This window comes from Trachypithecus francoisi, unplaced genomic scaffold (assembly GCF_009764315.1).
Source record: "Trachypithecus francoisi isolate TF-2019V2 unplaced genomic scaffold, Tfra_2.0 Lachesis_group8, whole genome shotgun sequence".
Taxonomy (NCBI): Eukaryota; Metazoa; Chordata; class Mammalia; order Primates; family Cercopithecidae; genus Trachypithecus; species Trachypithecus francoisi.
Window position 1 is genome coordinate 69098446 of NW_022681473.1, and position 24977 is coordinate 69123422.

Genomic DNA, 24977 nt, shown 5'->3' on the forward strand with positions numbered 1-24977 from the left:
TTTACAGCACCTCGCCCCTCCCCACGCTTCGTCCCGCAGCCCCGGGGCCGCGCCGCACAGTCGGGCTCCTTGGATGCATAGAGGCTTGTGCCAGGCGGGGTGGGAAGACTGGATTTTGCAGTGGAAGCAGCATCTCTTCCGTCTGGGACCTGGCTGAGGGCGTCCCCACCCTGGGGGGAGCAGAGGACCAGCCCTGACCTAGCCGGGCCCAGCCCTGTCCTGCCCGGCCTGAGCGCCCCGCCCAGCAGCCGGCTCTGCGGCAGGGCCCACCAGGGTCCGGGAGGTAAGGGGGTCGGGGGCGTGTGTCTGGCTTTGGGGGGCGGTGTCTGCACCCAGGCGTTTCGAGAACCCTGGACTTGCGAGCCCAGGGCTGGGATTCGGGAGATGTGGGTGCATCCTGGGCCTCACTGTGTGACCTTGGGCGAGCAGCTACTCCTCTCTGGGCATTAACCCCCTCCTTCTCCTATTGTATGTCGAAGTGATCCTGCTCCTTCCCCTTTCAGGTAAGAAGACATTCGCACCCAGGACCCAGTCCATTCGCTCGCTGGCTTTTCGTGGGGCCCTCCAGCTCAAGCGTGAGGTGGGCGCGGGTGCACTGGAGGGAGGCAGGTGGCCGAGCTGGGGCACAAACTGGGGGGCCCGAGGCCACCATTGTTTGGAATGGGTTTTTCCTATTCTCAGTATGCTGGGCCCTGGGATACCCTCCCCCAGCCCCGCTTATGGCCCTGGCCCTTGCAAACCGGAGACCCTGATGTGTCAGCTTGGTGCACTTCCTTCCAGAAAGCTTGGGGTGGAGTGCGGCCCTCACAGGTTTGTGAGGGGTGGCCCCGCAGGTATAGGTGTGTGTGTGTTGGGTTCCTGAGGAGGAGTAGCTGTTCCTGCTTTCTTCCCTTGTCTCTCCTTATCCTTTAAGGAAGAGCAGTTGCTTTTTACCAGTGAAACCCTTTTTTCTTTTTTTCTTTTTTTTCCAGGAGACAGTTTGGTGGCCCAGACATGGGCCTCCCAGAGTAGGGTGAAGCACTTCTTCCCAGGGTTGCCTTGGGTAGAAGTTCAGTTAAAAAATACCTAGAGAGATGCTGCCATTCAGACACCTGAGGGACCAGAGATGGAGGGCACCACCTAGTGTCGGGAGGGGCAGCCTGGTACCCCCAGGCAGCTCTGGCTCCCAGGGGAGTCAAAGGAGGGAGGCTGGCTGTGAGGGTCAGAGAGGGGAGGAAATGAGCTCCTCAGCTCTTAGGTGCTGAGCAGGGGCTGGGAGGAGCTGCTCTGACCTGGAGCAGGGAGAGGTTGAGTAACACCATGAAGCCTTCTTTTCAGGTCCTAGGAGATACCGTGAGCTTTTGACCTGAAGGCTAACCAGAAACAGATTTTTTGTTTGTTTGTTTTTGTTTTTTTATTTTGTGCTTTTGCTTTTGCTTTGGTGGTTTGAATGATTTCTAGAATGGCTAAAGCCTCAGTCCAGTCCAGTGACCTCTGTAGGGGCTTTCTTGGCTGATGTTTAAGATTTTCAGGGTTTTTGATATGCAAGACCAGGCCTGGGCAAAGGAGGGGCGGTGACTGGACCGAAGTTTAGGCCAGTTTCTGGAAGGTACTTTTCTGGTCACATCCTTGGTTTTCTCTCATCTTGCTGTCACATGTCTCACATGAGTTGCTTGATGCACCTTCACTGACACCTCAGTCCTTGGTTCTGTACTGGGCACTGGGCTCAGAGACAGGGATTGGATCTCTGCCAAGGGAGGTCCCAGCGTGGTGGGAGACAGAGACGTGGACTCCAGTTACACTGCAGAGGGATGAGGATAGCTAAGAGGGCCTTGGAGGCCAGAACTTTAGACACTTGAATTGTGGAGGGAAAAAGAAAGGCTTCCCAGAGGAGAGGGCATGTGACCTGGGCATTGAAGGGTGAGTCAGAATTTTTCAGGAGAGAAGAGGGAGAGGCCCTTTTTCAGTAGAGAGGACATTGTGCAAAGTAGCAGTCAGGAAAAAGTCCCCGCCCCAATGTCTGCAGAGTCTCCACGAACAATGTCGCTTGAGTTCATCTCCATCCCTGCCCCACATCAGCTGAGTGTCACAGAAAGGGCTTGCATGTCCAGCTCAGGAGTTTGGACCTTATTCTGGGTCCAAGGGGCTGGAGAGTGTTGAGAGTTCTGAGCAGGGGCATGGGCGGAATGGTGCTTACCATGTAATAAACTCCATCTGACGATGCTGCAGGGTGGGTTGGAGAGACCGAGGAGGGATGATGAAGCCTGAGCGGGGGCCCAGGGCGTGGCAGTGGGGCTGAGCATTGGCATTGGAGTTGTGTACACACACACACACACACACACACACACACACACACACACTGGGTGCTTTGGGGTGATGGAGATAAGTCAGGCTTCACTATGCAGGAGCAGAGATCAGTCAACAATCAGCAGAGACGCTGAGGGTCATCTGAGAGGAACAGGTGAAGGGATCTGGGCCTTTTGGTGGAGGGATTGGGATTTTCCTGAGTGCTTACTGCGTGCTGCGGAGTGTGCTGGTGTTGCTGGGACCCCCCTCAGGCTGTCATGCTGGTAGGGCGAGGGGTATGAGGCAAGGGCTTGGGAGGAGCAGCAGCGCTGGCTGGGAAAGGCTAAGGGGTGGGCAGGTAGTCCCCTTCTATTTGGGCATTCCGAGGATCACAGAGGTGAAAGAACACCTACCTCCATGGTAGCTGGGCTAGACTCGAAGCCTGGACTCTGTTCTCCAGGACACATGCCTCTGTTGGAGGTTGGATTGAGGGAGGGAATTGGGAGATGGGTTAGGAGGCCACTGCACTAGTCCAGGCGAGAAGTCAAGGGGACTGATCCTGCATGGGGCTGGGAACACCGAGGCGGTAGCGAGGGCTAATGGAGGAAGTGCCTTGGAGAATCAGCGGGATCAGCAGTGCGTGTCTCCTTGTCTCCTTTCCCTGACAGTGTCTGTGTCTCCCGTCAGTGCCAGGTGGCCCAAAAATAGACTCATGACTGCCCGGCCCTCATCTTTTTTATACTTTATCTCAACCCTGTGAATGGCAGACTTGGAATAGTCCCCATTTTCCAGATGAGAAGGCTAAGAAGTCGGGCAGGGACTCACCCAAGGTCACCTGATGACTTTGAAGCAGAAAACCTGTGTCTTATGCTTTTAATGCAGGCTCTCCTGGGGGAGGATACGGCTGCTGTTTGCTGCTGTGGTTGGTGCGGGGCAGCTGTCTCTTGAGTCAGAGCCAGCATGGACAGGCCATCTCCCCACCCGGGGCTTAGCAGGCTAATCCAGCCCTCCTGAGGGAAGCAGAGTGCAGATTCTAATCCTGCCTTGCCAAGGCCATGTTCCTCTACCTCTCTGAGCCTCACTTTCCCCATTCCTGCCAGTGGGATAGCTGGCCTTGTCCTGCCTTCCCTGGCCTAATGGGGCCAGGTGAGGTGCAAGCCTCCAAAACCCTTTTGTGTGAGTGCATCCAAGATATTGAGTGGGTTTGCTGGTGACCATGGTGACAGCTGTCCTCAGACTGCCTGCGTGGGAGTTGGGGCAGGTGGGCAGGGCTTGCTTGCTGTGTCCAGGCCACAGATTGAGCAGAGGCTGCTGGCTGGCCTTGGAGACCAGAACTCTCATGGAGCAGCTCTATTTGAACTGTCAGCTGCCAGCCTTATGTGGTATTAGGTAGAACAACATGAAATTGCCAACATTTGATCATTCAGTTTCATGTGGTTCAGTCTAATATCATTTGTCCCCATTTTACAGAAAAGAGGCTCATGGATATGATTACTGAGGGTCACACAGTGAGTCAGGGCTAGAATGTAGGACTCCTCATTCCTAGTCTGATACTCTTTCCACTCTTTATGGTACTCTTTCTACTACCAGAGTCTTCCCTGTCCCCAGAACTCCATTTCTGCTTGCCCCTGTGCCCTCTTGCTTCACACATGATGCCAGTGCCTCATGGATTAGGGTTTCTTCTTGGCTGCCTGAGTGCCAGGATTTCTTGGCACCCTGGGTTGAAAGCATATGAAATCTACTAGCCATCCCAGGGGTCTGGGAGGATGGACTGTGTGTGTGAGGGAGGTCGACCACAGCAACTGCCTTATCATAGGCACTGTCTAGAAAGGGGACCAGGGCTGACGGGAGAGTGAAAAAAATTTTCTTTTTTTTTTTTTTTTGAAACAGGAACTCACTTTGTCATCCAGGCTGGAGTGCAGTGGCGTGATCTCAGCTCACTGCAACCTTTGCCTCCCAAGCTCAAGTGATCCTCCTATCTCAGCCCCAACTAGCTGGGACTGCAGGTGTGAGACACTGTGCCTGGCTAATTGATGTAATTCTTTTTTTTTTTTTTTTGGGTAGAGACGGGGTTTTGCCACGTTGCCCAGACTGGTCTCAACCTCCTGAGCTCAAGCCATCCGCCCACCTCGGCCTCCCAGAGTGCTAAGATTACAGGCATGAGCCACTGTGCCCAGCTGGGAGACCAGTTTTGAAAGACACTTGATAGGCCTTTTGAGATTTTGCCTTGCAGGGGCACCCTTACACACATTTCTGCCTCCCCCATCAGACTGGAAGCTCCTTCAAGGCAAGGACTTCGCTTCTAAAGCAGCAGGAGTTGACATTTTCTGAGAACTTCCTTGTGCCCAGCTCAGAGAGCCTAAGTAACCTTTATGGGAACCAGAATGTATCCCAGATGAGCCGCATTCAAAGAGTCAAAACAAAACAACAGAATTGAACACATCATTTCCCTCATTTCCTCATTCAGGAAGCTTAGGATGGACCCTGAACTTTTTCTTTTTCTTTTTTTTGTTTTTTTGAGACAGGGTCTCACTCTGTCACTTAGGCTGGAGTGCAGTGGCACGATCTTGCCTTACTTCAGCTTTGACCTCCTGAGCTCACCACCACCCCTGGCTGGTGTTGAACTCCCAGGCTCAAGTGATCTGCCTGCCTTGGCCTCCCAAAGTGCTGGGACTACAGGCGTGAGCCACCGCGTCCAGCTGCATCTGAACTTGTAGCAGGTGCCCAGGTGCTTCTGAGGCATCCAGGCCAGGATATGGGAACCACTGATCCCTGCCATGGCTACAACCTCGAACCAACAGTGAACTCTTGAGAGGCACACACTCTTGGCATGAGAGATGCTAGCCACAGACTAATAAGCCCTGGTCCTTTCCTGGTGGAGCTCACAGCCTGGTGAGAGAGACAGATATTTAAACAAATGGGCCCTTTGCATCGTAACACATGCAGCAATGGAGGTTAGGTCACAGCTGGGAACTAGAACAGAGCAGGGAGCTCACTGGGCCTAGTACATAGTTGGGGTTCCAGAATATCTGTGATTCTGAATAAAACTTTCCAGTTTATTATCCAGGAAATTTAAGGCTTGTCCACACTCTAGCTCCAGTTCTCAGGCATAAGAGTAGTTTTTACTGAGCCCGTAAGTTTAAACACCTACTATATGCTGAGTCTAATATCAGGTCCTGCCTAGATTGGGGTTATACATCGAAGTAAAGAAATGGTTCTGCCCTCCAGGAGAAGCATTAAGCATTAGATGTTAAGAGAGCAAGCTGTGCTCACGTGAACCTGCATGAGAGGGCTCCAAGTGGATTGGTGTGGGACAAAGGCTTCAAGAAACAGGCCAGATGGAGAAGGGCAGAAGGCAGGCTGTTATGGCTCAGAGGAGTAAGGTAGAGATAACTCACACTGCACCCTGTATTTTTTGCTCATCCAGCAAATGCATGTGTGCTGTGCACTGTGCTAGGTGCTGGGGATACCATGGTGAACAAAACCTGAAGCTGCCCTCAGGAACCTTATACAGCATTGGAGGGGAGGCTGACCCCAATCAAGAAATCATGACAAGTACTACCAAGGAGAAGGACAAGATGTTCTAATTTTTAATAAGAGAGATTGACCCAGGCAGGGAGATCAGGCAAGGCTTCCTTGACGAAGTGACTTTCAGCTGAGGTCTGCAGGGGGAGGGAAGAGCATACACAAAGGCCCAGGGGCAGAGGGCACACAGTGAGTCAAGGGTGACAGGCTGGTGTGGGCTGAGGCAGGCAGAGCCCTAGGTGTGCAGGGCTGGAGCGTGGAGACGAGATGCTCCGCTTTGGTGGAGGGGACTGGGACCCACACCACGTCAGTACTAACTGATGCCAGCTGCAATGGAAGAGGCCACAGGTGATTGTAGGAATCAAGGGTGGGGGATGGATTCCCGCCTGGAGGACCAGGGCTGTTCTCACTGAGGACAGGTGCTTTAGCTAGGCTTTGAAGGAAAAGACGCTTGGTTGTGTGACAGCATGGTGGTTGTGGGGGGCTCAGGAGATAAGGACGTGTCAGGCAGAAGGCACAGCACACACCTGAAGTAGAGTCTAGCCGAGGGGTAGGGCACTGGGGAGGGAGCAGGGAGTTGAGGCAGAAAGGAGGAGTGCCAGGGATTCTGGGACCTCTCTCGGTTCTCCCTTAGGGCCTCTTGCCCTTTCTCCACAGAGGTGTGATTTTTTGTGTCCGCCCCATCTCATCTCCCTGGTGGGCATGACTTGGCTGAGACTCTGGACAGCAGCTTCTAGATCCCGCTTCTACCTGCCCTGAGAGTGGACAGGGTCACCAGGGAGGCCTGGGGAGAGAGGGGCAAAGGGGTAAGGATGGGGAGGGGGCTCACGTAGACTTTGTGCGATTAAAGGTGCTTAGCAACCATATCTTCAAGTCCCTGGGGTTAATTTATTTTGAGACAGGGCCTCTGTTGCTTAGGCTGGAGTGCAGTGGGATGATCGCCACTCGCTGCAGCCTTGAACTCCTAGGCCAAAGTGAGCCTCCCACTTCAGCCTCCAGAGTAGCTGGGATTACAGGTGTGCGTCACCTCTCCTGGGTAGTTTGTATTTTTTGTAGAGACCGGCCTTGCTGTTGCTTAGGCTGGTCTTGAACTCTTGGGCTCAAGGGATTCTGCTGCCTGGGCCTCCCACAGTGCTGGGATTACAGGTGTGAGCCATCACACAGGCCCCTGGCGTTTATTATGTGCCAAGTGTTGTGCTTTACTTCATCAGGATAGCTTGCAATGAAATGACGTCCTTGCCCCATTTCACAGATGAGAAACCTGAGGCCCAGAAAGTTTGAGTTGCTTGCCCTAAGTCTCAGCACTCGGGGACTGCACCGGGAACTCTTGAGCCCCGCGGTTGTCGGGCTGTGACCTTGCTCCCTGTCCTCCGCAGCGCGGGCGCCATGGACAAGATCTTGGAGGCGGTGGTGACGTCGTCATACCCGGTCAGCGTGAAGCAGGGGCTGGTTCGGCGCGTGCTGGAGGCGGCGCGGCAGCCTCTGGAGCGTGAGCAGTGCCTGGCGCTGCTGGCGCTGGGCGCGCGCCTCTATGTGGGCGGCACGGAGGAGCTACCGCGCCGCGTGGGCTGCCAGCTGCTGCACGTGGCCGGCCGCCACCACCCCGACGTCTTCGCAGAGTTCTTCAGCGCGCGCCGCGTGCTGCGCCTGCTGCAGGGTGGCGCCGGCCCCCCGGGCCCCCGCGCTCTCGCCTGCGTGCAGCTGGGTCTGCAGCTGCTGCCCGAGGGGCCCGCGGCCGACGAGGTGTTCGCGCTCCTGCGGCGAGAGGTGCTGCGCACCGTGTGCGAGCGCCCGGGGCCCGCGGCCTGCGCGCAGGTGGCACGGCTGCTGGCGCGCCACCCGCGCTGTGTGCCCGACGGCCCCCACCGGCTACTCTTCTGTCAGCAACTGGTGCGTTGCCTTGGCCGCTTCCGCTGCCCAGCCGAGGGCGAGGAGGGCGCCGTGGAGTTCCTGGAGCAGGCCCAGCAGGTGAGCGGGCTCCTGGCGCAGCTGTGGCGCGCACAGCCCGCCGCCATCCTTCCCTGCCTCAAAGAGCTGTTCGCGGTCATCTCCTGCACAGGTGCGTGTGCGGCCGGGGCAGGAGTGCGGGCACGTCGAGGTCCTGGGTGGGCGCTTGGGCAGGTGGCTGTACGTGCGGATCTCTGCATGCGGGCGCCCGTGTGGCACGAGTGTGCCAGGGGCGAATGCTCAGGTGGAGGACTGCAGCCTGTCTTCATATAGGTGGCACAACTATCTAGAACACTTGCTGTGGGTCCTCTCCTGCAGTGGGTGTTGGAAATGTAGGGAGGAGCACACTGGTGTGAGAAGGACACGGGTCAGTCTGGCTACAGGGAGGAAGAGGAAGTTGAGCAAACCACAGGATTTGGGGCGGGAGAGCTGGGGTCATTATGGCTTTCGGGTTAGGTGAGTTTGATAGAAGCTATCACTTTAGAGCCAGGAGTTGACAGATTGGTGGCACCTGGCAGCAGGGGCAAAGTTCCCTGGGCAGGCAGAGGTGAGGGTCTGGAGAGGTGATGGAGTCTGCTGTGCAGACTCGGAAACGTAAAATCTTGATCCTCCATTGACAACCGTGGAACTTAGACTACAGTGCAAATGAGTGAAAGCAGATGTGTGCCTTCCCTGATGATGAGGCTCTCCAGGGGAAGGGAAGGGAATGCACCCGGCTGGGTGAAGAACTGAGGACAGTAGACTTCGAGAAGAAAATGCTCTTTCTCATCTAGGCCTCTGTGCGGCTCCACTTGGAGTATCTCCTTCCTCCAGTCCACACAGCCCTCCCACCTTCTCTAGCCCCAGCGTTTCCCCTTCTCTGGCCTTGCCCTTACACCCACTGTTGATCAGTGCTTCGTCTGTGCCCAGCACAGGAATAGCCTCAAGGCTGTGCTAGTGAAGGTTTGTTGAGTGAGGTTAGGTGGAACCAGAGACTTTGCTTGCTATAGGAGAGGAGGTGGCCTCTGCTGTGCTCTTCACAGAGGCCCAGCCTGGTTCGTTGGCTGCTGCAGGGCATGGTGTGCTGGGGGAAGGGAGGGGCCTGCCTCCCTGCTGAGCTCAGCCCTGTCTCCTGTTCCAGAGGAGGAGCCACCATCTAGCGCCTTGGCCAGCGTGGTCCAGCACCTCCCATTGGAGCTCATGGATGGTGTTGTACGGAACCTCAGCAATGATGACAGTGTGACGGACTCGCAGATGCTGACTGCCATCAGCAGGTGGGACGCTGAGGCTGAGCCATGGTCAGGGCTGGGGCCCCTCCTTCTCTTCCTCTCAGAAGCCCCTTCTCCTGGGTGGGACACTGGGCTAGATTTGGAGTCAGAGGGCCCAGGCCCTCATGTGTGTTCCATCATCCATCCTTTCTTGAGCCCTGCTCTGTGCCTTGCCTGGGGCTGGATGTGGGGAACACAGAGAGCCTGCCCTAGTGATGCTGTCAGGCCAGGTACCAGCAGTGTGACCCTGGACATGCCAATGAGCTTTCAGCCTCAGTTCCCCCTCTGTGAAAGCAGAGGTGGGTGGCGGCATGAGAAGCTGTCAGGCGGCCTTGGGGTTGGGTAAGAGGGTGAGTGCTTCACGAGGTGCTTTCTGAGTGGGGCAAACATGAGAAGCAGAGTGTGGGTGCTTTTCAGCTCAGAGTCCTTGCATATCCCCCACCTCATCTGAACGTCCTCCTCCCTGTGATCTAGACTCACCTGCCTGTCCAGTTGTCCCAGAATATGCCGCCTCCCCTCCTCCCTGCAGGCCTTGGCCTATGCAGACCCCGTCCACCCGGCATGCCTCCCTCTGCCATTCTTTCCATCCCGTGTGCAGATCCACCGGCTCCGTAGGGCCTTCCTGGATTCCTTGCCTTTAGTGGGTAAGAGTGTGGGCTCTCAAGGTAAGTTGCTAGAGGTCAAATCCCGCCTCTACCACTTCTTGCCTGTGTGACTTTGGACAAGTGACTCAACCTCTCTGTTTGAGTTTCCTCAACTGTAAAATGGAGTATAACCAAACCCATCATCTAGGGTTGTTGTGAGGATTAAACTGAGTAAAACAAGATAATACACGTAATGTGCCTAGAACTGTGCTGTGGGAGCTGCCGTTATCATCATTGTTGTGACTTTGCTGTCACTGTTCTGTCTCTTTCTAGCACAGTCCGCTGAGTCTAGGCTGTTTTCCTGAGCACTGACAGCATGGCAGCTGTGCGCTCAGCCCGCACAGGCAGGCTGTGCTGTGGGATCCAGAGGGGCTGATACATGTAAAACTGATGGAATATCCTGCTCAACAGTGAATACGACCTAAGTTTTAGCTGCTGTTATCTCCTTTAATCCGTACAAGAACCCTCTGAGGGAGGTATTATCCCCATTTTACAGAGGAAGAAACTGAGGCCCAGAGCAGGGAAGTGGCTTGCTCTGGGTCACACAGCAAGAGCTTGCTTCTGGAAACCAGAGCTTCTGGCCCAGGAGCAGTGCCCTTCCAGGCAGCAGCAGCTGAAAGCCTTGTTCTGGCACTGCAACCAGCGTGGAGGGGCGAGGCTTGGGGTGCTGAGAGGGCCTGGCTCCCTTCCTGATGGGCTGGGAGCCTCAGTGTCTGGCAGGTGGCTATGCTGAGCTCATGCTTTTCCCAGCCATGTGTGGTTCAGCCCACAGACCCCGGGGCTGCCTTTTAAAGGCGTGAGTCAATGTGGGAACGCAGGACATTACGGCTGGCCCCTGGGCTGTCCTCACCCCAGCATTGTGGGTGTCCCTCGTCCCTGTGTCACTGTCACTCCCCTCACCAGGATGATTGACTGGGTGTCCTGGCCCCTGGGGAAGAACATTGACAAGTGGATCATTGCACTACTGAAGGGCCTGGCTGCTGTTAAGAAGTTCAGCATCTTGATCGAGGTTTCGCTCACCAAAATTGAGAAGGTTGGTGCCCCTGTCCTAGCCCAGACTTACAGCCTTTTGCACTAGGCTCTTGCCAGGGGCGGTGCAGGTCTGGGAGGGCAGAGCATCGGGCCTCCCCACCAAGCTCGCTGTGTGACCTGGGCGAATTCACTGCCCCTCTCTGGGTATCAGATTCTCCCCATTAGTTTCCCTGACTGCTCATCCAAGTATGTGTGTGTGACTTTTGGTCTGTCCATGCATTCCTCAGAAATCTATCTTACTGTCCATCTTGCCATCTGTCTGTCCATCTGGGTCTGTGAGCACCTCAGTGTTTATCCCTCTGCGTGGCTTTGAACTCTAGGGTGTCTCTGAGCCCCCTCTCAGGCCTGTGATTGCACTTGGCCTCGGTGGCTCAGGCCCGGGGACACCTGACCGGGGACTCTCTTCTAGGTTTTCTCTAAGCTGCTGTACCCCATCGTCCGGGGAGCTGCCCTGTCTGTGCTCAAGTACATGCTCCTGACCTTCCAGCACTCCCACGAAGCCTTCCACCTGGTAAGGGCCCTGCCTGCTGCCCCTGGGCTCTTCGTGCAGGTCACTTGGTTGAGGCCAAACAGCTGAGGCATGGGCTCTGGCCTCCCTTTGGCTGTGAGGAGAGTAGTAGTCATCCTATTTTGCAGATGGAGAAACTGAGGCAGGGTGTCTTAGATCATATGTCTGGGAAAAGGAGTCACCTGCCTGCAGAGTTGAGAGCCCCATCTGGGTCGGGGGACAGTGGTCAGGTGGGCAAGCCTCCCTACCTCAGAGAGTGCTGCGTGCTGTCAGCAGGGACCACAGCCCCGTGTCTCAGGTGGGCGGGTTGGTGCTGAGCCTGACCCAGCTCTGCTCCCACAGCTCCTCCCTCACATCCCCCGCATGGTGGCCTCTCTGCTCAAGGAGGACTCGAACTCGGGGACCAGCTGCCTGGAGCAGCTGTCAGAGCTGGTCCACTGCATGGTGTTCCGGTTCCCGGGCTTCCCCGATCTGTATGAGCCTGTCATGGAGGCCATCAAGGTGAGTGACGGTCCCCTACTTGGGCCTTGCCCCACTCTGACAAAGGTGCCAGTGTGGGCCTTCCTGTGGGCCATACCACAGCTTGGTGGCAGTGCCCGTCACCTCCCCAGGTCCATCATGTGCCTCAAGGACACTGAGCCACTCACGTTCCCCAAGTGCCCGGGCTGCCTTGTGGCTGCTCTGAGCTTTTGCACACGCTGTGCTCTCTGACCGTAAACCCTTCTCTGTCACTGTAGTGTGGGCATTAAAACACTTTCTCTTTCTCTGCTCTGCCTGGACAGCTCCTACTTACCTTGTAAGTCTCTGTTCTAGTGTTACTTCCCTCAGGATGCCTTCCCTGATCACTGTCAGTACTCCGCTGCCCTCCACCAGGCTGGACCAGGACCTCGCTGGGCTCCCACAGTCTTGGTACATCCCGCTGTCACATGTTGTCACTGTCTGCCTCCCTTGCCAGACTGTGAGCACTCCAGACCAGGGATAATTTACAATTGTTCACGTGACTTTACTGATGTCCTGCTCTGCACCAAGCCCAGGCTGGGAACTGGGGGCACGGGTGTGAAGCAAACGGAGTCTCCTCCATTGAGGGGATCGCAGCCTAGTGAGGGTGACAGACTTGAATACAAGAAACTCTGGTCGGAGCAGCTTTTGAAAATGTCTACAGGGTTTGACTTGAGAGCAGTGAGAAACCAGAGGAAGGAAAGATCTTCTCCAGTTACAGAAGACAGATGAGGCCTCTAAGAAGAAAGGGTGTCTTAGAGGCCTCATTAAGCTGGGCTTGACAGGTTGCTAGGATCTGACAATGACTGACATCTGTGGCTACTGCTACACTTGACAGTGTTTTCCTGTGTGTTATGTCTTCTGATGCTCGCAAGAAACCTACAAAGAAGATATGGTTCATTTCAATCTCATAGATGAGGAAAGGGAGACTTGCAGGTTTGGTGACTTGTGCAAAGTCACGGAGGTAGTGAGACATGTAGCTGGAGTCTGGACGGCAGAGCCCTTCCCCATTGCCTGATAGAGAAGGCAGGTTGGGCGGGGCGAAGGGGTCTAGGTAGGTGGCCCTTGCAGAACCTTTGATCTGACTTTCACATCTGCAGCACAGCAGACGAGATAACCTGAAAAGTGTCCTGCTACAAAACAGCTAGAAATGCTTGTTAAAATATAACAAACATCACTTTAAGTACATAGCTGAACTTGCAGGAAAGTAAGGGGGAGTCCCCAGGGGCCAAAAAGGAAGAGAGAACTGAATTCCAGAGTGGTAGGTGAGAAACGAGCCTCCTCCTCTGGGGTGAGGCAGGCGCGTGGGTGAGATGGCCAATCTCAGTCACAAAGGGGCTTGAGTTGGTAGGGACAGGAGGTGAGACTTAGGGCCTGTCCCCAGTAGGGAGTTAGCACTAAGAAGCCCACTAAAAGCCAGGACCCAAGAAAGGTTTTACCATTAGCAAAAGAATGGTCTGGGGAAAAATATGCACATGGTTTTAAATAGACATCAGGGGAACTTTTCTGGCTTGTTCTGGACTCTGGTTTAGGGGAAAAATGTAATCAGTGGCCTGCTCTCCTGTGGATTTAGGGGTTCAAAGTAATATCATTTTGGGGGTTGTGGCCCTTCCCCACGTTAACAGTAGTCATAAACTTGTAGTACCCACGGGTAACCTGGTAGAAAGACATAAATCAAGCCATAAAGGTAAAGTTCTACTGAAAATGAGTTTATAGTCCAAAAATGATCAAACACACAAAGGAACAATCCTGCATGAATGACAGTTGGTAGATGCAATAAACAAAACTTCTGCTATTTACTTAGATCTTCTCAGTTTTTCAAACTAGACACGAGAAAGAACTTTTGATAATCAAAGCTGACTTCCAGTGGAAGGGGCTGCCATGATCGGCCATGAGCCCCGACAGTGGAGGCGGATAAGCGGACCTTGCTGTGTCAGGTGTGTCGCCCAAGGGTTTCTGCATGCAAAGGGAGGTAGGAGGAAAGCTTGGAGATGCTGTGGCTGGGTCTGTTTCCTGCTAGATTGTGAGCTGCTGTGGGCAGGAACCCTGTCCTTTTGATCTTTGTGCCTAGTAGATGTCTGTGAGCGAACGAGTGGGATATTGTTCGAGCAGCACGGTAGTGTGGAGAATGCTGTAATGAAGGTGCAGGCAGAGAGGAGGGACCCTGCCCCGGGCACTGAGGAAAACCCATGATGAATGAGATGCAGGCTTTGCACAGCAGGGGCTCATGGATTGTCTGATCCAGGGGATGAGGGGAGTCTGCACGTACCTGTACCAGTAGGGGCAGGGAGTTAGGCTTTATAAGATGATACAGATACAGTCCTTCTCAAGGACCCCGTGCTTTGAGAAGATCCTGGAAAGCTTCATAGAGAGGGGATACAGGAGTTTGATCTTGCTGGATGGGGACTAGGAAAGGACACTCTGGATACATCGGAGGGAGAGGCATGGAAGTGGGAACGTGTGAGGTTAGTTTGGTGGTAATGTGTGAGGGGAAGGGAGGTGAGCAAAACCAGCAGAGCAGTGCCTTGAAAACTAGGTTGAGCCACTCAGTTTAGATCTGGGCTTCTCGAACGTTTCCATCCAAGTACTTGACGTCAGAGAGGGGAACTCACCCAAAGCAGCCTGACGTGAGCTCTGAGTTTCTCTACAACCTCACTTTATCTCAAAGACTCAAGTATATATGTTGTAATTATAAACATGTTTTAATATTCCATATTTTTCTTTGAATATTAGGAAAGATGGCTTTACATTTGTTCTGTGGCTTTGAACACTCCTTCGTACAAGCCAGTTTGAGAGGCGAGGCAGCAAATCATAGGATTTTACTGCTTATAAAATTATTTTGCATGGGTTCTATGAGTACATCCTTTTGTACATATACCTTTGTAAATAAGCTCTGGAAAGTTCTCTGACTTAGGCAGATGTATCAGGTTGTGGCAGTTTCTCTGGGAGATGTGGTACTTGCCAAGGGAGCCATCACATGTCAGTTTCTAGTAACATTATTAGGTTCTTAAGTGATTTTGAAGTTTTTATTTTCTTGAGTATAAAGTTACCTTCTTTGGGAATAATGGCATTTGATTTTGTTCCTAGCATGGGTATTTTTGCATCTTCTCTGTGTGTGCACAGATGTGTGGGGTTCTGTCTGCCTTTTTGCCTCCATTTGTTCATGTTGTGGGGTAGGGGGGCAGACAAGTAGGGCATTAGATAGGGCATCATGAAAACAAAAAGGAAGGGACGAAGAAGATACTGAGCCTGTATCTTATGTGTCTCCCTGCTGGCATCTCCTTGGTATGTGTGTGTGTTTTTAATCATCTGTGAGAAGTGACTGACTGCTCTGATAAATTACCTGATAAATGATCTTGGGAGATGAATGAGCAAAAGTGTTAAACCCCACTGGGTGAGCAAGACGTTTTGTGGGAGCCACAGGATGTGCACTGGGAAGACGAGGGCTTTGGATGCCGAGCTGTTTTGAAGCTCTGGAGCCTTGGACAAATCGAAGGCCTTGTGGCCAGGATCTGGAAATAAGACCAGGGCTAGAGGAACCGTTAGGAATGTTGCTGAAATCTAAGTAGCAGGACGTGGTGCTTAGATGTTGCTCTTTGGAAGATACCTCTAGCATCATTAGAAATAGTGCTCAGTGGTATTCTTCGGCGCAGCTGTTTGATGTGACACAGATAATGAACGGGAAGCATGCTGAGGACCAAGACGCGTACCTCAGACCCCAGAGATTTGCCCACTGTCCTGACTGGAGGGCCAAGTTTTGGGGAGGTGGCTCTTCTCTTGAAAGCTGATTCTGCAAATCTAAAAGTAAAAGGTGGAAATGGGCACATCGTTGTGTGCCCGCACATGAAAATGTAGGATGCCAAACTGACACAAGGTAGGCGTATCCTCACTTGACAGATGAGGAAACTGAATCAGAGAGCCTCACCACCACCGGACAGCTAGTACGGACCAGAGTCGGGGCTGGCATTGACATCCTGACATTACTGGATTTGGCCTGTGGGCCAGGGTTGGCATTGCCTGAGCTCTTTTAAGAACATGCATATTCTTTACTTACTGACAGTGACCCTGGACTATTATTTTGTGTCTGAATCTTCATTTTTTCCATCTATAAAATGGGAATTATGCCACCTTAAGGCAGTCATGACCCGAAAGACCATGGAGGCAGCCCGTATGTCAACTGAAGGGGTTTGGAAGCAGGGGACTGTTCACACACACCCCAGAACATCTGTGGGGGGGTGTGCCTGGGAGGTCATGGGGTTGGCTGTATCTGAGAAGGCCTCCCAGAAGAGGTGATATTTTTTTGAGCTGACCCTGGTGCCTACCATCCTGCCTGCCTGCTTATTCCCTCCTCAGGACCTCCACGTTCCCAATGAGGACCGCATCAAGCAGCTGCTAGGGCAGGATGCCTGGACTTCGCAGAAGAGCGAGCTGGCAGGTTTCTATCCCCGGCTCATGGCCAAGTCAGACACAGGCAAGATTGGTCTCATCAACCTGGGCAACACGTGCTACGTCAACAGCATCCTTCAGGCCTTGTTCATGGCGTCTGAGTAGGTGCTGCTTTGGAATTCCCTGTCTGCCCTTGCTTCTCTCTCCTCTGGGCTCCCTGATGACAGGTGGAAAGGTGTGGGGGGCGGGGGTTGGAGAGAGTGGGCCTTGCTTTGCATTGCTGGCATGATTCCCTGAGGTCTGTGGGGACTGAGAGCCTCAGGCCATTGCCAAGGCAGTAGGTCAGGACTGAATGGGAACTGGAGAAGGGGCTTGAGGGGCTGGGCAGCACTGGGAAGGGGGTCTGCTCTGGGCTGGCTGACATCACTGACTCTTCTCCTGGAGTCCATGGGGGTGGATTCTGTCTTCCAGAGTAGAACTCCCACCCGTCCTGGTATTAGACATCTCTCTTTTAAAAGGAAACCAACACAGTCTTTATAATCTATGGCCACCTATCTACCTTATGGCTTACTTAAAAGATCAAAGTTTCAGCTTTGATTCAGTGAAAATAAGCTTTGATTCTGGCTTATCATATGTCCTCAAGTCAGTTTCTTTTCTCTGAGCGTCAGTTCAGTGGGAGGAGATTGGAGCTGATCTCCGAGGCTGCTGCACATTCTTCTCAAAATGCCTGGTGAAGGACTAGTTTTCTTTCTCTTTTCTAAATTCCAGTCTGCTGCAGAGTATTACTTGGGTACAATATAACAAAATGACTTACTAGAAAAACGGTCACATGCTTGTATGGTCGTTGTGATGTTAAAACGCTATGTATGTTTCTAAGTGCTCACTCAGCTTCTGACCTTACCTTGGACTGAGACCAGCCAGGTGGCCCACACTTTGCCTAGGGCTCTTCCGTGCAGTGGGCTGTTTGGAGAGTGCATGGGCAGTCTGCCCAGAGCTGCTTGTGAGCTCAAGAAATAAGCTGCAGCCTGGGAAGTGGCTTGTTCCAGAGAATGTTCGTGTAGGGAGGGGAGCTGTCTCCTATAGGATCAGACCCTTTCCACTAGGAGCCAGTCCACCCATCCCCACAGGGTCCTCTTCTTTCAGCGTATTCCTCACATTGACCTCTGCCTCCCTCATTGGAAGGCAGGGGAACAGCTTGAGGTGGCTCTAGGGGCAGCGGCCAGGGCCCTCACAGGGGCTGTAGGAGCCGATTGGAGGGCCTAGGTCAGAGCAGGGCCTGCTGCTCTGGAGGCGGATAAATGTCTTTCCCCAGGGAGGCAGCTAAGAAGGGAGTGCGAGGGGCTGCTGCGGCTGGGATGATATTGGCGTGGATCCTGTGGCATGTCCCAACCCTAGAACCCTGGGACCACAGGACCTTAGGACATTTGAATCTTTGAGTCCTGAAGTTACGGGTCTCAGAGCTGGAAGGGGCTACAAGGGTCACCTTTGTACCCTTCATTGTCCAAAACTTGTCTATTGTTGTGTTCCTGACCTCAGATACCCCAACCTGAGTTGTTCACCTGCTCTTCCTCCCCAGTCCCTGGCCTCTGGCTCCATCCTGGGGTGGAAGTATCTGTTCTGCCTTTGGCCTGGAGGCTCTGGGCTGCCTGTGACATGCATGACTAGAGACTCCTTGGGGGCCCACGGCTTAACCTTGGGTGCCCCTGCTTTGTTTTGAAGCTTCAGACACTGTGTGCTCCGCTTGACTGAGAACAACTCACAGCCGCTGATGACCAAGCTGCAGTGGCTCTTTGGCTTCCTAGAGCACAGCCAGGTGAGTGTAGGGGGAGTCAGAACGGGGTGGAGAGGCAGCTCTGGTCAGGCCCCGACACGGACACCTTTCCCTTCCCCAGGACCTGCCTGCATCTGGCTGTCATCTCCCATGTCAGTAGCTGAGCCCCCAGCGGGGCTGGCATATGGAGCTAATTTAGTGCCCTGCTGGGGCAGGAGGAGGGCCCCCTTCAGCCCTGTCCCGTGTTGTGCTGCCCAATCTCCCCCTTCGGCAATTCAGTCCATTGCATTATGGTGTTGCCATAGTCCATCTTATGCTGCTATAACCAAATACTTGAGACTTGGTGATTTATGGAGAAATTTATTTCTCAGTTTTGGAGGCTGGGAGGCCCAAGATCGAGGGGCTGTGTCTGGTGAGGGCCTTCTTGCTGCATTACAATGTGGTGGAAGGCATCACGGTGTGAGAGCATGCATGAGGAGGGAAAGTGGGGTGAACTCATCCTTTTATCAGGAAACTGCTCCTGTCTCATGTGCACCGCTGGGCAAAGCAGATGGCCTGTGATAGGGAATTAATACATTCATGAGGGCAGAGTGCTCAGGACCTCCTCCCCTCTTGAAGGTCCCACCTCTCAACACTGCTTCTCTGGGGACTATGTTTCCAACACATGCTTTTTGGAGGCCACAGTCACACCACAGCATGTTGCTTCCTTCTGCTGTCATTTTTGAGTACCCACATGGCCAGGCGGCCTGAGAGCTATTGAGAGTACAGAGGTGAACAGAACAAACACCATCTCTGCCCTCATGGAGCCCAAAGCCCTTGGCCAGGGATTATACAAAGCTCTGTGTGGGGGCACAGAGATGAGTAATCCCTCCCTGGCTCATGGAGGGAAGGGAAAGGTCAGTGAGGGAGGGTTGGGAAGACCACATGGAAGAGGCGGTGCTGTATCTGGGACTCATCTTGACGGGAGAGAATGGCAGTGAGCGGAGGCAGGGAGAGAATGTCTGAGGTGTGCCAGGGAAAGCAGATTCCTAGAGGCTTGTTCATCTCCGTGATCCCCATGCCCTGCTCAGCCCTGCTCAGAGGCATAGACGTGTGGGCTGGGATGGGTCGGGGACCACAGAAAGTGGGGAGGACTTCATGGAGGAGGCGGGGAAGTTTGAGGCCGAGGGTATGAGGTAGACCGTGAGGCCTAACCTGTGCAGAGCTGGCTGGTGAGTGGCCTCCTGCTCCTGACCCTGCGTTTCGCCTGCCTTGTCCTAGCGGCCTGCCATTTCCCCAGAGAACTTCCTTTCTGCATCCTGGACGCCCTGGTTCAGCCCTGGCACCCAGCAGGACTGCTCAGAGTATCTGAAGTACCTGCTGGATCGGTAAGGGGGCCAGGGCCATGTGAAGGCTCCAGGTCTAGAAGGTCCCTGGGGGCCAAGCTCAGTACCTCTGAGCTGTGTTGCAGCTTCCGGGGAGTAAGTGTGCTGCCTCGAACATGTGGAGGGCTTGGAGAAGGGGTGTGCTGGAAGGGCAGGGACTGAGTGTGAGGGAGATTTGGTAGATGCTGAACGGAAGTGACCTCTGGGAGGTCATCATGTACATCTGCACACTGGGCTGTGCATCTTTGTCACTGCTATGGAAGCACGTTACATAGCTCCAGCAAGTCTTTATGTAGGGTGTGTGGGTGAGTCTAGCAAGCGTGCTGTGTGAGCACATATGTGGATGTGTGAGCGTTTGGTACGTGTGTGTGGCTGTTGGGGAAGATAGATGGGCATGGATAAGCTGAGTGCCCTGGAAGGGGACCCAGAGAGACTTTGCTCCCTGCCCCAGGCTGCACGAAGAGGAGAAAACAGGCACAAGGATCTGCCAGAAACTCAAGCAGTCCAGCTCGCCCTCCCTGCCCGAGGAGCCGCTGGCCCCAAGTTCAACCTCTGTGGAGAAAATGTTTGGAGGCAAGATAGTGACTCGAATCTGCTGTCTCTGCTGCCTCAACGTCTCCTCCCGGGAGGAGGCCTTCACGGACCTCTCTCTCGCCTTTCCTCCTCCTGAGCGCTGTCGCCGCCGCCGCCTGGGCTCTGTGATGCGCCCTACAGGAGACATCACAGCCCAGGAGCTGCTCCCAACAGCCAGTGCACAGGGGCCAGGCGGGGTGGGTCCTCGGAGGCAAAGGAAACACTGCATCACAGGGGACGCCCCCCCCGCCCGCCTGGACATTGAAGGCCTGGACTCCAAGGAAGCTGGTGGGCAGAGCAGTCAGGAGGAAAAGGTAGAGAGGGATGAAGAAGGGAAGGAGGAGGGAACGGAGAAGGAAGAAGCGGGGGAGGAGGAGGAAAGCACCAGAGGGGAGGAAGAGAGGGAGAAAGAGGAGGAGGTAGAAGAGAAGGTGGAGAAAGAGACAGAAAAGGAGGCTGAGCAGGAAAAGGAAGAAGACAGCCTGGGAGCGGGGAGCCACCCGGATGCTGCCATCCCCTCCGGGGAGCAGATGTGTGGCTCTGAGGGCTCCCGCTCTGTCCTGGACCTGGTCAACTACTTCCTGTCCCCCGAGAAGCTGACAGCAGAAAACCGCTACTACTGCGAGTCGTGTGCCTCCTTGCAGGATGCTGAGAAGGTGGTGGAGCTGAGCCAAGGGCCGTGCTACCTCATCCTCACACTGCTGCGCTTCTCCTTTGACCTGCGCACCATGCGGCGCCGCAAGATCCTGGATGACGTCTCCATCCCCCTGCTGCTCCGCCTACCGCTGGCTGGTGGCCGGGGCCAGGCCTATGACCTCTGCAGCGTTGTGGTACACTCTGGAGTGTCTTCGGAGAGTGGTCACTACTACTGCTATGCTCGCGAGGGCGCTGCCCGCCCTGCCCCTTCTCTGGGAACTGCCGATAGGCCAGAGCCCGAGAACCAGTGGTACCTGTTCAATGACACTCGGGTGTCCTTCTCTTCCTTCGAATCTGTCAGCAACGTTACCTCCTTCTTCCCCAAGGACACAGCCTATGTGCTCTTTTATCGGCAGCGGCCCAGGGAAGGGCCCGAGGCTGAGTCGTGCTCTTCTAGAGTCCGAACAGAGCCCACCTTGCACAAGGACTTGATGGAAGCCATTTCCAAAGACAACATCCTTTACCTACAGGTGAGCTGAGCCGTGGGGCCGTTGATCTGATCTCCTGGTGGAGGGAGTCCAGTCCCACTACTGGCTTAGATAAGTCATTTCCCCTCTAAGTCTTTTTTTAAAATCCCATTCATCCATTGCTCAGTGCTGGGCATATACTGGTGGCCCAGACAGACCTAATCCCTTACTTCAAAGTAACAGACACTGAATAATGAATGACACAGGTTTATATTTTCTTTAAGTCCCAGGGTACATGTGCAGAATGTGCAGATTTGTTACTTAAAGGTGTGCCATGGTGGTTAGATGCACAGATCAACCCATCACCTAAGTATTAAGCCCTGTATCTGTTAGCTCTTCTTCCTGAAGCCCTCCCTCCCCCGCCACCCCCCAGCAGGCCCTCGTGGGTGTTGTTCCCCTCCCACTCCCAGCAGGTGTCCATGTGTTCTCATTGTTCAGCTCCCACTTACAAGAGCATGTGGTATTTGGTTTTCTGTTCCTGTGTTAATTTGCTGAGGATAATGGCTTCCAGCTCCATCCATGTCCCTGCAAAGGACATGATCTCATTCCTTTTTTATGGCTGCATAGTATTCCATGGTGTATATGTGCTACATTTTCTTTATCCAGTCTATCATTGATGGGCATTTGGGTTGATTCCATGTCTTTGCTATTGTGAAATGTGCAGCAGTGAACATACATGTTCATGTATCTTCATATTAGAATGACTTATATTCCTTTGGGTGTATACCCAGTAATGGGATTGCTGGGTGAAATGGTATTTCTGCCTCTAGGTCTTTGAGGAATTGGCCACACTGTCTTCCATGATGGCTGAATTAATTTACACTCCCACCAACAGTGTAAAGGCATTCCTATTTCTCTGCAACCTCACCAGCATCTGTTTCCTGACTTTTTAATAATCCCTATTCTGGCTTACTTGAGATGGTATCTCATTGTGGTGTTGATTTGCATTTCTCTAATGGTCAGTGATGTGGAGTTTTTCTTTCATATGTTTGTTGGCCACATGAATGTCTTTTAAGAAGTGTGTGTTCATCATATCCTTTGCCCACTTTTTAATGGGTTTTTTTTTTTTTTTTTGGACATTTAAGTTCCTTGTAGACTCTGGACATTGGACTTATGTCAGATGGGTAATTTGCAAAAATTTTCTCTCATTCTGTAGGTTGTCTGTTTGATGATAGTTTCTCTTGTGCTCTGTGTAAGCTCTTTAGTTTAATTAGATCCCATTTGTCATATTTTTGCTTTTGTTGCAATTGCTTTTGGTGTTTTCATCATTAAATTTTGGCCTATGCCCTGAATGGTATTGCCTAGATTTTCTTCTAGGAGTTTGTTTTGGGTTTTACATTTAAGTCTTTAATCCATCTTCAGTGACTTTTTTGTATAAGGTGTAAGGGAGGTGTAATGCTTAATATTCGAGTTTCAGTATTCTGCCTATGGCTAGCCAGTTCTTCCAGCACCATTTATTAAATAGAGAATCTTTTATCCATTGCTTGCTTTTGTCAGGTTTTTGAAGATGGTTGTAGGTGTGGATTCTTATTTCTGAGTTCTGTATTCTGTTCCATTGGTCTATGTGTCTATTTTTGCACCAGTACTATGCTGTTTTGCTTACTGTAGCCTTGTATAGTTTGAAGTCAGGTAGGCATGAGGCCCATGAGGCCTCTGGTTTTGTTCTGTCTGCTTAGGATGGTCTTGGCTATATGGGCTTTTTGGCTCCATATGAATTTTTAAATATTTTCTAATTCTGTGAATGAATGGTAGTTTAATGGGAATAGCATTGAATCTGTTACATTGGGCCCTATGGCCATTTTCATGCTATTGAGTCTTCCTATCTATGAGCATGGACTGTTTTTCCATGTGTGTCCTCTCTTCACTTCCCTTGTTAGTTGTATTCCTAGGTATTTTATTCTCTCTGTAGCAGTTGTGAATGGGAGTTCGTTCATGATTTGGCTCCCTGCTTGTTGGTGGTGTATAGGAATGCTAGCAATTTTTGCACGGTGGTTTTTGTATCCTGAGATTTGCTGAAGTTGCTTAACAGCTTAAGAAGCTCCTGGGCTGATATGAGGTTTTCTAGATATAGAATCATGTTATCAATGCAGTTGTTTAATAAGTGTGCTGAAGGAGGAGCACAGGGACCAGTTGAGTCTGAGGGGGAAGAGGATGCTTCTGGGAGGGGTGTGTGTGTGTCATGCTACCCACGTGAGCCTATGTGCTATTTTACTGGCAGCGGCCCAGTGAGGGGCCTGAGGCGGGTTCTCAGGGACAGCTTCTGCCATGCTGTCCAGTTGAAGGCAGGGTGGCGCTAGGCTCTCCATGAGGCTGACCTCATGGCGGCAGGAGGATGCGTGTTCTCATAGGCAGAGCCCATTCCTCGTGATCACGAGGCCTGTAGACAGGTTCCCATGTGGTGTGATGTGACCACCCCAGGCATCCTACCACTGAGCTGCAATGTCTCTGGGAGCCCTGATTCCTTCCTCTGTGTCCAGTCCCTGGGGACCCAGAGGAGCCACTTAAAGGTGTGCTGGGTAGACTGGCTTCAGGGTGGGAATTCTAAGTTTCCTCTCATCTGTGTTCCCAGGAGCAGGAGAAGGAGGCCCGGAGCAGGGCGGCCTACATCTCTGCACTCCCCACATCTCCGCACTGGGGGAGGGGCTTTGATGAAGACAAGGATGAGGATGAAGGCTCTCCGGGGGGCTGCAATCCTGCAGGGGGTAGTGGTGGTGACTTCCACAGACTGGTCTTCTGATGTGAACCTGCTGCCAACCCAACCCCTTCCCTCCAGGAGCCAGGTGGAGGCTGTGGAGGCAGGCTCAGTCCTGTAGTAGGCCTGATGGTACAGCTCATGGCACCTTAGTCCTCAGCCTGATGAAGGGTACACAGAGACTCTCAGATATGGAAGTGAGACCTAAGTCCCTCTCACAGGGGATCAGTCCCATTAAGATTTTACACCCAAGTGTCCTGGTTAACTTGAAGCAGCTGAGATGGGCACACATGGGTCTTTGCCTCCCCCTCCCTCCCCAGCAGGTTCCCCATGCTGGGAGAGCTGATGTTCAGGAAACAGGGCTGGACCTCAGCTCTAATGTTTTGACATCAAGTACTATTTTCCTTCTGACTGCTCTACAGTAAAGCACAGCAGGATCCAAGCCTTGCACAAAGAAGGGGGCAGTGTTAACCTCTGGCTGTCCTCTTGTTTCTCATATGGGGGTACCTGCACTGTCTGTACCTTTCTGAGAAGATCAGGTGGGAAGCAGCAGGGCCCTGGATCAGAGACCGAGAACTGCCCCCTTACCAAGCACCACTGCATGGCGGTGGGCTAGTTCCTCATAGCAGGAGGCCTTTGCCCCCACATCCCCTCCGCCCCAGCCTGCCTCAGTGCCTGAGAAGCCACCACTTGCATCCCCCTTCTGGTTAAGGTAGAGTCCTTATTTTACTGCAGAGGTGTTCATGTTCCTCGTGAAGTGTGGTCTCGAGGAAGCTAGTCGGCTCCTCTGATCAGTCGGCCTTTGTAGCTGTGAGAGCAGCCACCTGCAGGTTGGGTGAAGTGCCCTGACACTGCTGTAGCCCCTTCTAACCGAAGAGAAGACAGACACCCATGTTCTTAAATAAATAAAACTAGGTTCTCTGAAGCCTAGCAAGAGATCGTTCTTCCTTGGTCTCAGGGGCTGTGATAGCCGCTGGATTTTTCTCGTGGGGTCTGGAGAGGCTGACGGGTGGTAAGGTGAGGAGTCAGCCTGCCCCCCGGTGACATGTGAGATGCCACAGGGAGCTGAAAGCCCTCTACTGAAGTGTGGTATAAGTAAAGGGGTGAACTGACTTACCTTACTTATTGAGGGCGGGGTGATGCCCGTGGAGAGGACTCACCTGGGAGGCAGCTCTCAAGCCTGTACCTAGCTCCTTCCCCAGGGGCTGTGATGGAGGCATGGAGTTTGGGCCCCATGTCACACCTAAGTGACCTGTGAAAGTAGTAGACAGACACGCCCAGAACCCATCTCTAGAAGCCTAAGAAAGATGGATTGGCAAATGCTCGTATATAATTAATTTCCACTTTACAACAGACTGAGGT

The 24977-nt window shown here is 53.1% G+C and overlaps 1 protein-coding gene across 2 annotated transcripts; it reads left to right on the forward strand.

Moving 5' to 3' along the window:
• The first annotated feature begins 10 nt into the window (after window positions 1-10).
• USP35 (ubiquitin specific peptidase 35) lies at window positions 11-24551 on the forward strand. Of its 2 annotated transcripts, XM_033204326.1 has the most exons (12): window positions 11-283; window positions 7167-7849; window positions 8858-8990; window positions 10532-10661; window positions 11070-11171; window positions 11511-11669; window positions 16020-16213; window positions 17772-17865; window positions 19084-19190; window positions 19639-20074; window positions 20405-20926; window positions 23493-24551. In XM_033204326.1, the coding sequence occupies exons 2-12, from the start codon at window positions 7177-7179 to the stop codon at window positions 23658-23660; spliced, it is 2718 nt and encodes a 905-aa protein (XP_033060217.1). In that variant the 5' UTR covers window positions 11-283; window positions 7167-7176; the 3' UTR covers window positions 23661-24551. The 2 variants fall into 2 exon arrangements, with proteins under 2 accessions (XP_033060217.1, XP_033060216.1); XM_033204325.1 differs by having other exon boundaries at window positions 19639-20926.
• Window positions 24552-24977: the final 426 nt, after the last annotated feature.

Excerpts from the sequence above, each read along its gene's own strand:
- USP35 (XM_033204325.1), top strand. The coding sequence starts at position 7,177 with ATGGACAAGATCTTGGAGGCGGTGGTGACGTCGTCATACCCGGTCAGC. Across the intron at positions 11,670-16,019 it reads CTGTCATGGAGGCCATCAAG|GACCTCCACGTTCCCAATGA; the intron begins GTGAGTGACGGT and ends TTCCCTCCTCAG. Across the intron at positions 20,927-23,492 it reads ACAACATCCTTTACCTACAG|GAGCAGGAGAAGGAGGCCCG; the intron begins GTGAGCTGAGCC and ends CTGTGTTCCCAG.